Source organism: Vicugna pacos, chromosome 16, assembly GCF_048564905.1.
Source record: "Vicugna pacos chromosome 16, VicPac4, whole genome shotgun sequence".
Classification (NCBI taxonomy): Eukaryota; Metazoa; Chordata; class Mammalia; order Artiodactyla; family Camelidae; genus Vicugna; species Vicugna pacos.
The window spans coordinates 4770680-4783628 of record NC_133002.1 but is presented as its reverse complement, the minus strand read 5'-3'; the positions used below and the strand labels follow the sequence as shown (position 1 = coordinate 4783628).

General features: G+C 35.4%; 1 protein-coding gene across 18 annotated transcripts in view; it reads left to right on the top strand.

Moving 5' to 3' along the window:
- BCAS3 (BCAS3 microtubule associated cell migration factor) overlaps positions 1–12949 on the top strand; it is a 480755-nt gene that overhangs the window by 18280 nt on the left and 449526 nt on the right. For all 18 annotated transcript variants that reach the window (XM_015247130.3, XM_015247132.3, XM_072940262.1 and 15 more), the window contains exon 5: positions 112–218. In XM_015247130.3, the coding sequence (XP_015102616.2) occupies positions 112–218 (107 nt within the window). The remainder of the gene's footprint in view (positions 1–111; positions 219–12949) is intronic.

Genomic DNA, 12949 nt, shown 5'->3' with positions numbered 1-12949 from the left:
ACATTAATTAAGTTTTCTTATAACGTGAATGTTGTTTCTTCAGTAACATTAATGTTGTTTTCTTGATGGACATTGTGTCTTTAACCTGCTCCATTGTTAATTCTAATGCAGATACATCAAGAAATCTGGAATTTCATGAAATACACAGCACAGGGAATGAGCCGCCCTTGCTGATTATGATTGGCTACAGTGATGGAATGCAGGTCTGGAGCATCCCTGTAAGTATGAAGATGGTTAAATCCCTAAAATAAAATACTTCTCAGCATGCTAGCTGGCGATACTTTAAGATCTCATCTACTTATTTCACAAGCAGTTGCTAAGAGACTGGTATGTGCGCACCACTTTTCAAGGCCCAAGGAGTAACGAGCGAGTGGGAAGTCAGAGAAGCTTTAAATGTTTTGTAAAGTGGACCAGGAATTGTGGGAATCATTTTACATAAAGATCTCATTTCTCATTATAGTACCCCTATTAAGTAGATATTATTATTGTATTTTTCTGCATTTTACAGAAGAAGAGTAAACAGGCTTGCAAGAGGCTTTTTACAAAAAAAGTAATGATCATTTAAAAAAAGAATCATTGTTTTGAATCAGTTAGAACTTTCACATGGTACAAAAGTCAGGAGGTATAAACAGGTAAAAAACTCTACCACTCTTGTGCACCGTTTCCTTTGTCTTAAACAACCAGGATTTCTAGTTTCTTATGTATCCTTATAGCTATATTTTATGCAAATAAAAATGCATATACATATATTTCTCCCACCCTGCCCTTCCCTAACAGAAGGGAGCATATTGTACAACTCAGTCTGTACTTTGCTGTTTTTTACTTATAATGTCGATTTTCAGAGAGCTTCTCTATAGAATTTTATAGATGCGAACAATTCCATTATTTGGATTTTCCTTAATTTACATAACTTGTTTCCTGTTTTTGGAAATACTTGAAAGTCTCTCCTGTCTTTTTTTTTTTAAATATTAGAAATAATGATATAATACATGAACTTGAACAAAGATTATTTTATATCTGTATATCTGTGTAGGATAAATCCAAATTTTGAAAAATGTTTTAAATTGTCTCATATTGGTCCCTGTTTGCTTCTTAAATACTACATATTCTTTGGGATGACTAGAAATAAAATGTGCTAAAAGAGGAAGAGGCCTGGTAGGGTCACAGCTCAATGAAGCATGGTAGGAACTGCATACTTTGGCTTGTACTTATGTTCCGGTGTCTGGCACGGCCTGAAGGTTGGAGGTGGTAGTGGCTGGCAGAAGTTCTATCGTGTGGCTGTTTTGCAGTTGGAAGCTTGGGGCCAATAGAATTTTAATTTGTACCTTTTTAAATGCAGTGTTGTACAGTGTATCCTTGTAGCTTATTTATTTTATACATAATAGTTTGTACCTCTTCGCCCCATACCCTTGTCTTGCCCCTACCCCCCACCCTCTCCCTGCTGGTAACCACTAGTTTGTTCTCCATATCTGTGAGTCTGTTTCCTTTTTGTTATCTTCACTAGTTTTATTTTTCAGATGCTACATATAAGTGATATCACACAGTATTTGTCTTTCTCTGCGTGACTTATTTCACTTAGCGTGATATCCCCTAAGTCCATACATATTGTTGCAAGAGGCAAAATTTCATTCTTTTTAATGGCTGAGTAATATTTTACTGTATATCTGTCTGTCTGTATGTACCACATCTTCTTTATCCATTCATCTGTTGATGGACACTTAGGTTGCTTCTGTTTCTTTATATTGTAAATAATGCTGCTATGAACATTGGGATTGAATGTATCTCTTAACATTATTGTTTTGTTTTTTGAGGATACATACCCAGAAGTGAAATTGCTGAGTCATGATAGTTCTGTTTTTAGTTTTTTTGAGAAACTACCATACAGTTTTCTACAGTGGCTGCACCAATTTGCATTCCCAACAACTGTTGTATACCTTTGTACAAGAGTTACCTTTTTTCTGCATCCTCACCAACACGTGTTATTTGTGGTCTTTTTGATGATAACCATTCTGAGGTGAGAGGTGATACCTCATTGTGATTTTGATTCGCATTTCCCTGATGATTAGCAAATGACTTTGAGCATCATTTCGTGTGCCTGATGGCCACCTGCATCTCCTCTTTGGAAAAATGTCTATTCAGTTCTTATGCCCACTTTTTAATTGGGTTGTTTTTTTGTTTGTTTGTTTTTTGATGTTGAGTTGTATGAGCTGTTTATATGTTGGATATTAATCCTTTATTGCTCATATCATTTGCAAATATTTTCTCCCATACAGTAGATTGTCTTTTCATTTTGTCATGGTTTCTTTCCCCTTTGTGTGAAAAGCTTTTATTTTTTTTAATTTTTAAATTTTTTAACATTTTTTTGATTTATAATCATTTTACAATGTTGTGTCAAATTCCAGTGTAGAGCACAATTTTTCAGTTATACATGAACATATATATATTCATTGTTACATTTTTTTCTCTGTGAGCTACCATAAGATCTTGTATATATTTCCCTGTGCTATACAGTATAATCTTGTTTATCTATTCTACAATTATGAAATCCCAGTCTATCCCTTTCCACCCCCAGCCCCCTTGGCACCACGAGTTTGTATTCTATGTGTATGAGTCTATTTCTGTTTTGTATTTAGGCTTTGTTTGTTTTTTTTTTAGATTCCACATATGAGCGATCTCATATGGTGTTTTTCTTTCTCTTTCTGGCTTAATTCACTTAGAATGACATTCTCCAGGAGCATCCATGTTGCTGCAAATGGCGTTATGTTGTCGGTTTTTATGGCTGAATAGTATTCCATTGTATAAATATACCACATCTTCTTTATCCAGTCATCTGTTGATGGATATTTAGGCTGTTTCCATATCTTGGCTATTGTAAATAGTGCTGCTATGAACACTGGGGTGCAGGTGTCATTTTGAAGTAGGGTTCCTTCTGGATGTATGCCCAGGAGTGGGATTCCTGGGTCATATGGTAAGTCTATTCCTAGCCTTTTGTGGAATCTCCATACTGTTTTCCATAATGGCTGTACTAAACTACATTCCCACCAGCAGTGTAGGAGGGTTCCCTTTTCTCCACAGCCTCTCCAGCATTTGTCATTTGTGGATTTTTGAATAATGGCCATTCTGACTGGTGTGAGGTGATACCTCATTGTAGTTTTGATTTGCATTTCTCTGATAATTAGTGATATTGAGCATTTGTTCATATGACTATTGATCATTTGTATGTCTTCCTTGGAGAATTGCCTATTTAGGTCTTCTGCCCATTTTTGGATTGGGTTGTTTGTTTTTTTCTTATTAAGTCGTATCAGCTGCTTATATATTCGGTTTCATTTGCAAAAATGTTCTCCCATTCCATAGGTTGTCTTTTTGTTTTACTTATGGTTTCCTTTGCTGTGCAGAAGCTTGTAAGTTTCATTAGGTCCCATTTGTTTATTCTTGCTTTTATTTCTATTGCTTGAGTAGACTGTTCTAGGAGAATATTTTTGAGATGTATGTCAGATAATGTTTTGCCTATATTTTCTTGTAGGAGGTTTATTGTAGCTTGTCTTATGTTTAAGTCTTTGATCTATTTTGAGTTATTTTTGTGTATGGTGTAAGGGAGTGTTCTAGCTTCATTGCTTTGCATACTGCTGTCCAGTTTTCCCAGCACCATTTGCTGAAGAGACTGTCTTTATTACATTTAATCCATTGTATATTCTTGCCTCCTTTGTCGAAGATTAGTTGACCAAAAGTTTGTGGATTCATTTCTGGGCTCTCTATTCTGTTCCATTGGTCTATATGTCTGTTTTTGTACCAGTAGCATGCTGTCTTGATGACTGTACCTCTATAGTATTGTCTGAAGTCTGGGAGAGTTATTCCTCCAGCCTCTTTCTTTTTCTTCAGTAATGCTTTGGCCACTCTAGGTCTTTGATGGTTCCATATAAATTTTATTATGGTTTGTTCTAGTTCTGTGAAATATGTCCTGGGTAATTTGATAGGGATTGCATTAAATCTGTAGATTGCCTTGGGCAGTGTGACCATTTTAACAATATTGATTCTTCCAATCCAAGAGCATGGGATATCTTCCCATTTTTTAAAGTCTTCTTTAATTTCCTTCATTAATGGTTTATAGTTTTCTGTGTATAATTCTTTCACTTCCTTGGTTAGATTTATTCCTAGGTATTTTATTACTTTGGGTGCTATTTTGTGAAAAGCTTTTAAGTCTAATTAGGCCCTATTTGTTTATTTTTGCTTTTATTTACTTTGCTTATGGAGATAGAGTCAAAAAAAATTGCTGTGATTTATGTCAAAGAGTGCTCTCCTGATGTTTTCTTCTAGGGGCTTTATAGTTTCTTGTCTTACATTTAGGACTTTAATCCATTTTGAACTTATTTTTCTGTATGGTGTGAGTAAATGTTCTAATTTTATTCTTTTATATGTAGCTGTCCAGTATTTACAGTACCACTTATTGAAGAGACTGTCTTTTCTCCATTACATATTCTTGCCTCCTGTGATTGATTGACCATAAGTGAGTGACTTTATTTCTGGGTTTTCTGTCCTGTTCCATTGATCTATGTGTCTGTTTTTGTGCCAGTATCATACTGTTTTGATTACGGTACCTTTGTAGTATAGTCTGAAGTTAGGGAGCATGATTCCTCCAGCTCTGTTCTTCTTTCTCAAGATTGTTTTGGCTTTTTGGGGTCTTTTGTGTTTCCATACAGATTTTAAAATTATTGGTTCTATTTATGTGAAAAATGCCCTTGGCATTGAATCTGTAGATTACTTTGGGTAATATGGTCATTTGAACAGTATTAAGTCTTCCAATCCATGAACATGGTATATCTTCCCATCTCTTTGTGTTGTCTTCCATTTCTTTCACCAGTGTCTTACAGTTTTTCAAATACAGGTCTTTTGCCTCCTTTGATAGGTTTGTTCCTAGGTATTTTATTATGTGGTTACTTCTTACAGGATTTATATGCAAACAAACATATATTACCTCAAATTTAACGGAATTCAGGATGTTCTTGAGTACAAAATTTGGCTTAAGAATTATTAAGTAACGAGCACATTGAACTGCATAATTCTTTAACGTTTTAAGTAAAAAATATTGTTTCTCCTTTGATAAGTCACTTATGATGAACTCTGGTATTCCATCTAATCATATAATAATTATGTGTCCTATTACTAGGTATTTAGGATTTGGGGTTTTATATTTCTTGTTTTTAAAAATTAGCTTTTTTTTTTTTTTTTTGCAGCAATAGATGAATCTTGCTAGTATGTCATGGAATGAGTGTCCTTGTTCTTTTTGACTTTGGAGATGTGTAATTGACATGTTTCCCCAAGGCCCTGCAATGTTGTTTGTAATTTAAGTATCACGCCAAAGGCATGGACAGGGGACTTAAAATTTGGCTTTTCTTTTCCCCTCCTACCAGAAGAAATACTTCTAGGTTTTGTTCAGAGGAGAAGATTTTGTAAAGGAAACTTTTTCGTATTAATAGAGAGTACATTTTGATCCATTACGCTGTTTGTTGACAGACTTGAGGGCAAAGAGGAAGCTATAGCTTTAACAAGAAGGCTGGCCCTAGGGGGCTAGGGGTGTAGACTGGATGGAGCACATTCCTTTGGTGGTACTCAGGCTATCCACTTGTTTTGGTTATAATTAGGTATCACTTCTAATAGTTTTAAAGTTAATTAGTGTCTACCTCTGAGTAGCTTAAAGGTCTTCTGAGTAATTTAAGTTACTTCTTTAAAGTAATTCTTATGCCCAGATTATATTTTGAGAGACTTAAATAATCTCCATGGAATTTTCCTTGACTAACAATTGTTTACTATGTAGTACAGCCCCATGAGGACTGTTTTAAGAATTAGGAGGCAGTTTGGAAAAATAAGCTCTTTCTTTTGCATTGATTGAGCTCTCACTGTGTTCAAAGAGCTTTATACACACACTGTCTCATCTGTATATTGTGAGGGAGAAGTTATCCTGCTTTACAGGTGGTAAGGTCACACCACTTACAGGAGGTGGAATTGGAATTCGAACCCAGTTCTATCTGACTTCAATTTCAAAGCCCAAATCTAAGCTCTCTCTATTTCATGACTTCCCCTCTGTGATAGCTGAAGATAGGCCCTGCAAGTAGTATGGCAGTTTAATTTCAGTTTTCATTGTAAAAGGTTATGATGTGCCTTCATATACTCATCTTTTATAGACTACAGTGACTGTTACCCATTACTCTAACTAAACCCTTCTGAAACTTGTTTATCACTAGTCAGTTATTCAGTAATCATTTAAGTGTTACCATGTGCTCGACAGTGGGGCTCTTACGCTGGTCAACCTAGAAGGAATTTTGGCTCTTAGGGATCTTTCCAGACCATAAATCGTATTTGCTTTTGAGTAAGTGCGGGTGGGCAGAAAGTCAGTCCCTGTCCAAAGCATAGCTCAGTTTTTGCTTCAGGTTTTGTGCACAGGGTTCCCTTTTGTTGATTTTACATAACTGTTCCACCAGTGAGCCTCAGATTATGAAAATAAATGTCCTGCTTTAAGATTTAAAAAATTGTCTACTAAGTGCACAAATATGAACGAGGCTTAAATGATGTCTAAGAATATAGTTAAGTGGAGTTAGCCCAGAAGCAGAACTGTGCAGAAATAGTTTCTCTACTGAGCAGTCTCTGCCACTTTGTGTCTGAGAAGGCCACAGGGAAACTCGCCCTCTCCTAGCTTTCCCAAGCTGTCAGGCCCCTTCTTTCAACACATCTGATGTAACATAAGGAAGAATGATTATTTGTTATGTTGACATTCTGGATAAATAGACCCCGTTCCCACCCGTGCCTAACCATGTCACTGCCTCTTTTTGGTAATGTAAATATAGGCTCTTTGATTAAAATCCTTAATTTAAAAAAAATCAAATTTATACATGTACATGGACTAAAAATCAAATAGTTTTATGTGAGAAAAACAGCAATTCTGTCCTCCTTTCTGAACTCCCTCCATCCTTTTAGTTGTTGTTATCTTAGTATTTATTTCAGTTATTTAAAAATATCTTGCTTACATTCTTGATTTTTTTTTTCCTGCCTGTCTTACGCATAGATTGACTTGGTGCCATGGACTGTGAGAACTTAAGAAGTGTCATTTATTCAAGGAAAGTCTGGGATAAAATATGTATTTTGAGCAAAATAGACATGGTCTTTGCTCTAATGTGGCTAGCGGGAGAGATGGATTTGAATAAAAATAAATGAATAGACAACTTAAATTGTAATGTGAAGAAAAAATAAGAGATTGTAATAAGGAAGTGTCATGGAAGTTAGCCATGGTAAGGTTGGAACAGCAATCAGTAAAGTCAGTCTGAGGTAGAAGTGTTTTCTCTACAGTTGGACATTGATTTAGATTTCTAAAGCTTTTTCCTTCTTAAAGAATATACAGATAAATATCTTTATGATTGTGTAATTTAGATAGATCAATAAAAGTAGATATACTAAGACTTTTGATATATTTGCCAAACTGCATTCTTGTAAAGACATGCCGTTCTACTTGCCCTGTTCATTTATTAATTCATTCCTTCAGCAAAGATTTGATTGCCTTTTATATGCCAGACCCAGTTCAAGGTGCTGGGAAAATGACAATGAGCAAAGCAAAACCATTATTCTTGTGGAATATCCATTCTGGGTAGGTGGTTTGGAGGGTGGGCAAGATGATCATAAACATGTACCATGCTAGATGGTAAGTGTTATGGCGAGATGGGTGATGTTGTGGGCTGCTATATTACATAGGGTGGTTTGGGAGAGCCTCTCTCAAAGGCCCTTCGAGCAGAAGTGTGGAGGAGTTATCCTTCTTGGTATTTGAGGGAGGAGCATTCAGAGCCAGTACTCAGTGATAGGATTATGTTTCCTATATTTAAGAACAGCAAGGAGGCAGTTGGTGGAGCTGCATGGGCAGGTGAAGAATGCTAGACAGTGGCTGAGGGGTGGTGGTGGGCTAGAGCTTTGTAAGGTAAAGCTTACAAAATGAGCTTTGTACCGTTGTAAGGACTTCAAAAACCTTGAATATAGAGCAGAGTTGAAACAGTTTTACAGGGAAAACACATATACCCACCACCTAGACTGTACGGTGAAAATTTTACTGTACTTGCTTTATTTCATTTCCACCTGTAAATGTTACTTGATGCATTTCACAGTGAATTGCAAACGTTAGCGTGCTTTCCCCTGACTACTTTTGCATGCATATCATTAACTAGAGTTCAATATATGACTTGGTTTTAATTTAAAATTTACACATAATACAGAAATCTTACTATGTAAATTTCCTGAGCTTTGACAAATGAGTGGTAACCCAAATCTCTGTCAAGAGAGAGAACATGATTATCACTCAAGAAATTTCCCTCATGCCTGTTCCTGGTTAATTTTTCCTCCACCCCATCCATGAAAAAAAATCAGTTTTCATTTTTTTCCACCGCGGTTTTGCCTGTTTTAGAACTTTGGATACTATTGCATAGGATTCACTCTTTGTGTAAGTCTCCTTTCACTCCACATAATGTTGGTGAGATTCACTCATGTTGATTGTTCCTTTATTGTTGAATAGTATTCCAGTGTATGAATTTACCATAGTTTATCCCTTCTAATAACGATGGCTGGCTGGCTGTTTATAGCTCTTCCCTCTTACGAATAAAGCTGCTGGGAAGATTCTTCTGTAAGTCTTTTTGGAAACGTGTGTATTTATTTCTCTTAGGTAAATATCTGAAAGTGGATTTGCTGCTTCACAGGGTAGGAATGTGTTTAATTTTATAACAAACTTCCTTTTTCCCAAAGTAGTTGTACTATTTTACATTTCCCCTAACCACGTATGAGTTGTTCTACATCCTTGCCAACATTTGATGTTATTCTTTTTTTTTTTTTAAGTAGTGGAGGTACTGGGGATTGAACCCAGGACCTCATGCATGCTAAGCATGTGCCCTACCACTGAGCTATTACTCCCACCCCCATCTTTTTAATTTTAGCCATTCTGATGGGTGATACCTCGTGGTTTTTATTAGCATGTCCCTGATGACTAATAACATGAAACATTTTTTCATGTATTTGTTGGCCATTTGCATATCTTTTAGGGATTATCTATACAATTTTTTTTTTTTTGCCCTTTAAAGAAAAAGTGAGTTGTAGAACCTGTTGGAGGACTTTGAACAGAGGTGGACAGCGATGCCTCTTATAAAAATTGGAAAGGTATGCTAAGGAGCAGATTTGGGTGGAAAGAGTGAGTCTGTGGAGCATAGATTGGTGCTGGTTCACAAGCTGTTGGTAGTCAGTGAAATGTTTGTTACTGTTAGATGCCAGCTGTACATTATCCAAACATGTGTTTGTCATTTACAGAAGTATCTGTGATAGAATGAAAATTAAAAAAAAAATAAATTAAGTGGCTGGACCTTCATAAGATGGTTTGACAAGCACTATCAACAGGGCCTTCTCCAGTTGGAGGAGGAGTTGTTCATGGCAATGAGTGTGTTTTAGACATTACGTAGTCCTGTATTATTTCATTTAACACGATTAATATCTATGATTATTAACATTCATTTTAGTGTTTGTATGTTCCCCTGGATGTGGAATGAGATATAGAAGTTTCAGGGAGGAGATTTGAATTCCAGGATGAAAATTTGGATTTATTAACATTTCAGCCAAACAAAAGGATCTTCGTGTAACAGAGATACAATCCAAAACCCGTATTTAATAAAGACTGGTCTTGCAATGACTGTGGAATGAACAGAGAATATGGAGAAAAGAAAAGAAAGGGGGATGAGCTCGTTATGAGTCAGTTTCACATGAGGTGTTGAGAGCCTGGCCTAAGCTTGTGTTGATAACTGATTAAGAAGAGAAGAAAGAGTCAAAGATGTTTCAAAGGTCTTGAGTTGGTGCTGGTGCTGCCTGGTGTGTAAGATGGCACAGTTTAAGAAGGCATAGAATTTGACTATTAAGACTTAGACTTACATTATGTTAAAAATTTTATGAGGCAAAACTGTGTTGCATAGTTTAAATAATAAAATGTTCTCATCAAAAATTTTTCAATGGGCAGGAAACCCAGGATAGTACCTTTGTAAAAAGTCTTGATATTTATTTTCCAGTGCTTTTTTGATATCTGTTTAAATGGCTGCATATATTTCTCATCCTCTTTTGAAATGTTCAATATCTCAAAAAAATCTTGAAAATGTATTCATTACAGCCCCTTGAAGATGAGAGTTGCATTGTATGAAACTATATTTTAGGTTTACGACTTGAAGTATTTTCTTAGAACGTTGAGAATATTGCAGTGAAGTAACACTAGGTGTCGCTAGCACATTGAGCTAAGAAAAGTACAGCTGTTCCCCTTGAAAGGAAACATTTGCCCTAAAGCTTTTAGTGTAACTTTAACACTGAAAACTTTAGCGAAAACATACAAGGACATATTTGAGGTAAATACCAATTAGTCTATTATTTATTAGAAGTTGGGTGCCAACAGACCTTGCCATGTCAAGATTGCTAGCCAGGAAACAATTCTTGTGGGTTTTATTTGGGAAGACTATAAAGTCAGTGATTTGGGTAACTGGCCAATAGAGAAGAAATTTGGACCCAATCAAAAAATTGCCTTTATTGAGAAGAGGGCCTTATTTAGTTTGGTCCAGTCTCTTATTACTGGAAAGAGAAGTAACGGATGGCTCTTTAGTCATCTGCAGTGGAAGAGCATTGGGTGTCACGGAGTGAATAAATCAGAGATGAGGAATGACGTTGAAATAACTTCTGGAATCAACCCATGTTAATATGGGAAAATATTTTCCTCTCGAGTATGTTTCTTAAGGTGTCACCTTAGAGAATTCTTGTGTCTAAAGTTTATACATTTCCTATATTTTAATAGTGGCTTTTTGTGACTTTTGTTGATCTGATAAGTGAGTATGAAATTTATTATTTGGGATCTTTATTGTTTGAAATATTTTTGATGTTTTTCTACTCTAAAACAGAAGATATTCTTTGGACCTAGGATGACTTACAAGTTTGTGGAAGGCAGTCTTTCTTTTGTTATAAATTTTGTTGAATATATTAAATATGGTAAAGTGTACAGATTTAAGTATACAGACTGAATTTTTGTATACGTGTATGACCTGGACACCACCCAGGTTAAGATAGAGAACATATTTCCAGCAACTCAGAAGAGTCGCTCATGCTGCTTTGCTGTCAGTACTGCCCTCATAACTTCAAGTGGCCACTGTTCTGACTTCCATCACCAGAACCTAGGTTTTTTCATTCTTTAACTTCATTAAAAAAAATACATATATATAGATATCTATGTGTCATCATAGATAATCCAATCTATTTTGTATCTGGCTTCTTTTAACAATGTGACTATGAGATTTTTTCACGTTATTGTGGGCGTCAGTAATTTGTTCTTCTTTTTGGTGTATTGTATTTTGTCATGAATACAACACATTTTTTAAAAGTCCATTATACAACTGATAGACGTTTTTGTTGTTTCCAGTTTTTGAGTATTATAAATAAAGCTGTTCTGAACATTTTTGTATGTTTCTTGGCGGATATATGCTGCACCCATTTCCCTTGAGTATAGACCTAGGAGTGGGTTTGCTGTGTCATCGTGTAGCTGTATGTTGAACTTTAGTAGATACTGCGAACCAGTTTTCCAAAGTGGTTTCCCCAACCTGTACTGTCACCAGTAAATGTGTGAAAGTTTGATTGGCTCCGTGTTCTCATTAGCTCTTGGTATTGTCAGTCTTACTAATTTTAATCATTCTTGTGTGTATGTGTTGGGATCTCATTGTTGAGTTTTAGAGGTGCTTTTATTTTGTAATAATTTCAAACTAGTGCAAGGAACTCCTGTTAACCCATTATCCAGATTAACCAATTAAGGACATTTTGCCCCATTTACTTTATCATTTTCTCAGTTTTTTTATTTGTAAAGATTCTTTTCTGAACCATTTATAAGTAGGAGAAGTCATGCTCCTCTTTTCCATTAATAATTTAGTGTATATTTCCTGACAATAAGCACGTTATTTTTTACAACCATAGTGCCATTATCAAAACCAGAATATTTACATTTGATACAATACTATTTTGTAATCCACGGTTCATTTTCTGATTCCATCATTTGTCCTAATGGTCTTCTTTATAGGCTTTCTTACATTTTTACTTTCTTAATGTTGTCTTTGATGAAAGAAACCCAGATCACATTTTAAGTGGTTTATTTTATTGTTGGTGCCTTTTGTATTCTTGTTTACTCTAAGGCCTTGTAAATATTATCCTGTGTTTTCTTTTAGAAGGTTGTTATTACCTTTAGGCTTATAATCCTTTTGAAATTTCTTATGTATGGTTTGATGTAGGGCCAAAGCTCTTTTGAATGAAAAAAATTAAAAAAAAAAGATGCTAAGTGATTCAGCACCATTTCCTGAAAGAATCATTCTTTCCCCACCATATAATTTTTGCCATCGCTGTGTTTTTTTGCTTTTTTTTTTTCCTTGGTCTATTTTTGAATTGATTTTTAAAACCTTTTAATTTTGAAATAATTACAGACTCATGGGAGGTTACAGAATATTATTTAGAGTCCTGGGTACACTTCTCTTGGCTTCCTCCAGAAGTGACATCTTACATAAACTGTAGTACAATATCAAAACCAGGACATTGACATTGATTTTTAAAAAAATTTTCCTGTTTGTCTTTTCCAGTTTTATTTAGATATAATTGATCTAGTGACACCTTAATTTATGCTCGTTTGGCCTGTTTTGAACTTTCTCTGGATGGATTCACAGGCTGTGAACCCAATCAGATTTTCCTCTGCAGATACAATGATCAGTCTTGAAGCACAGTCCCTTTTCTTTTTAATTGACTGTATATGAATATTCTTTAGCTCTGGCCTGGGGATTATTTGCAGCTACACAGAGTGTGCATCGTTCACATTGGCTTTTTTATCTTCTTTCTTTAGGTGTACGTTTCTGGTTTAGAGAGTTGGTCAGCTTAT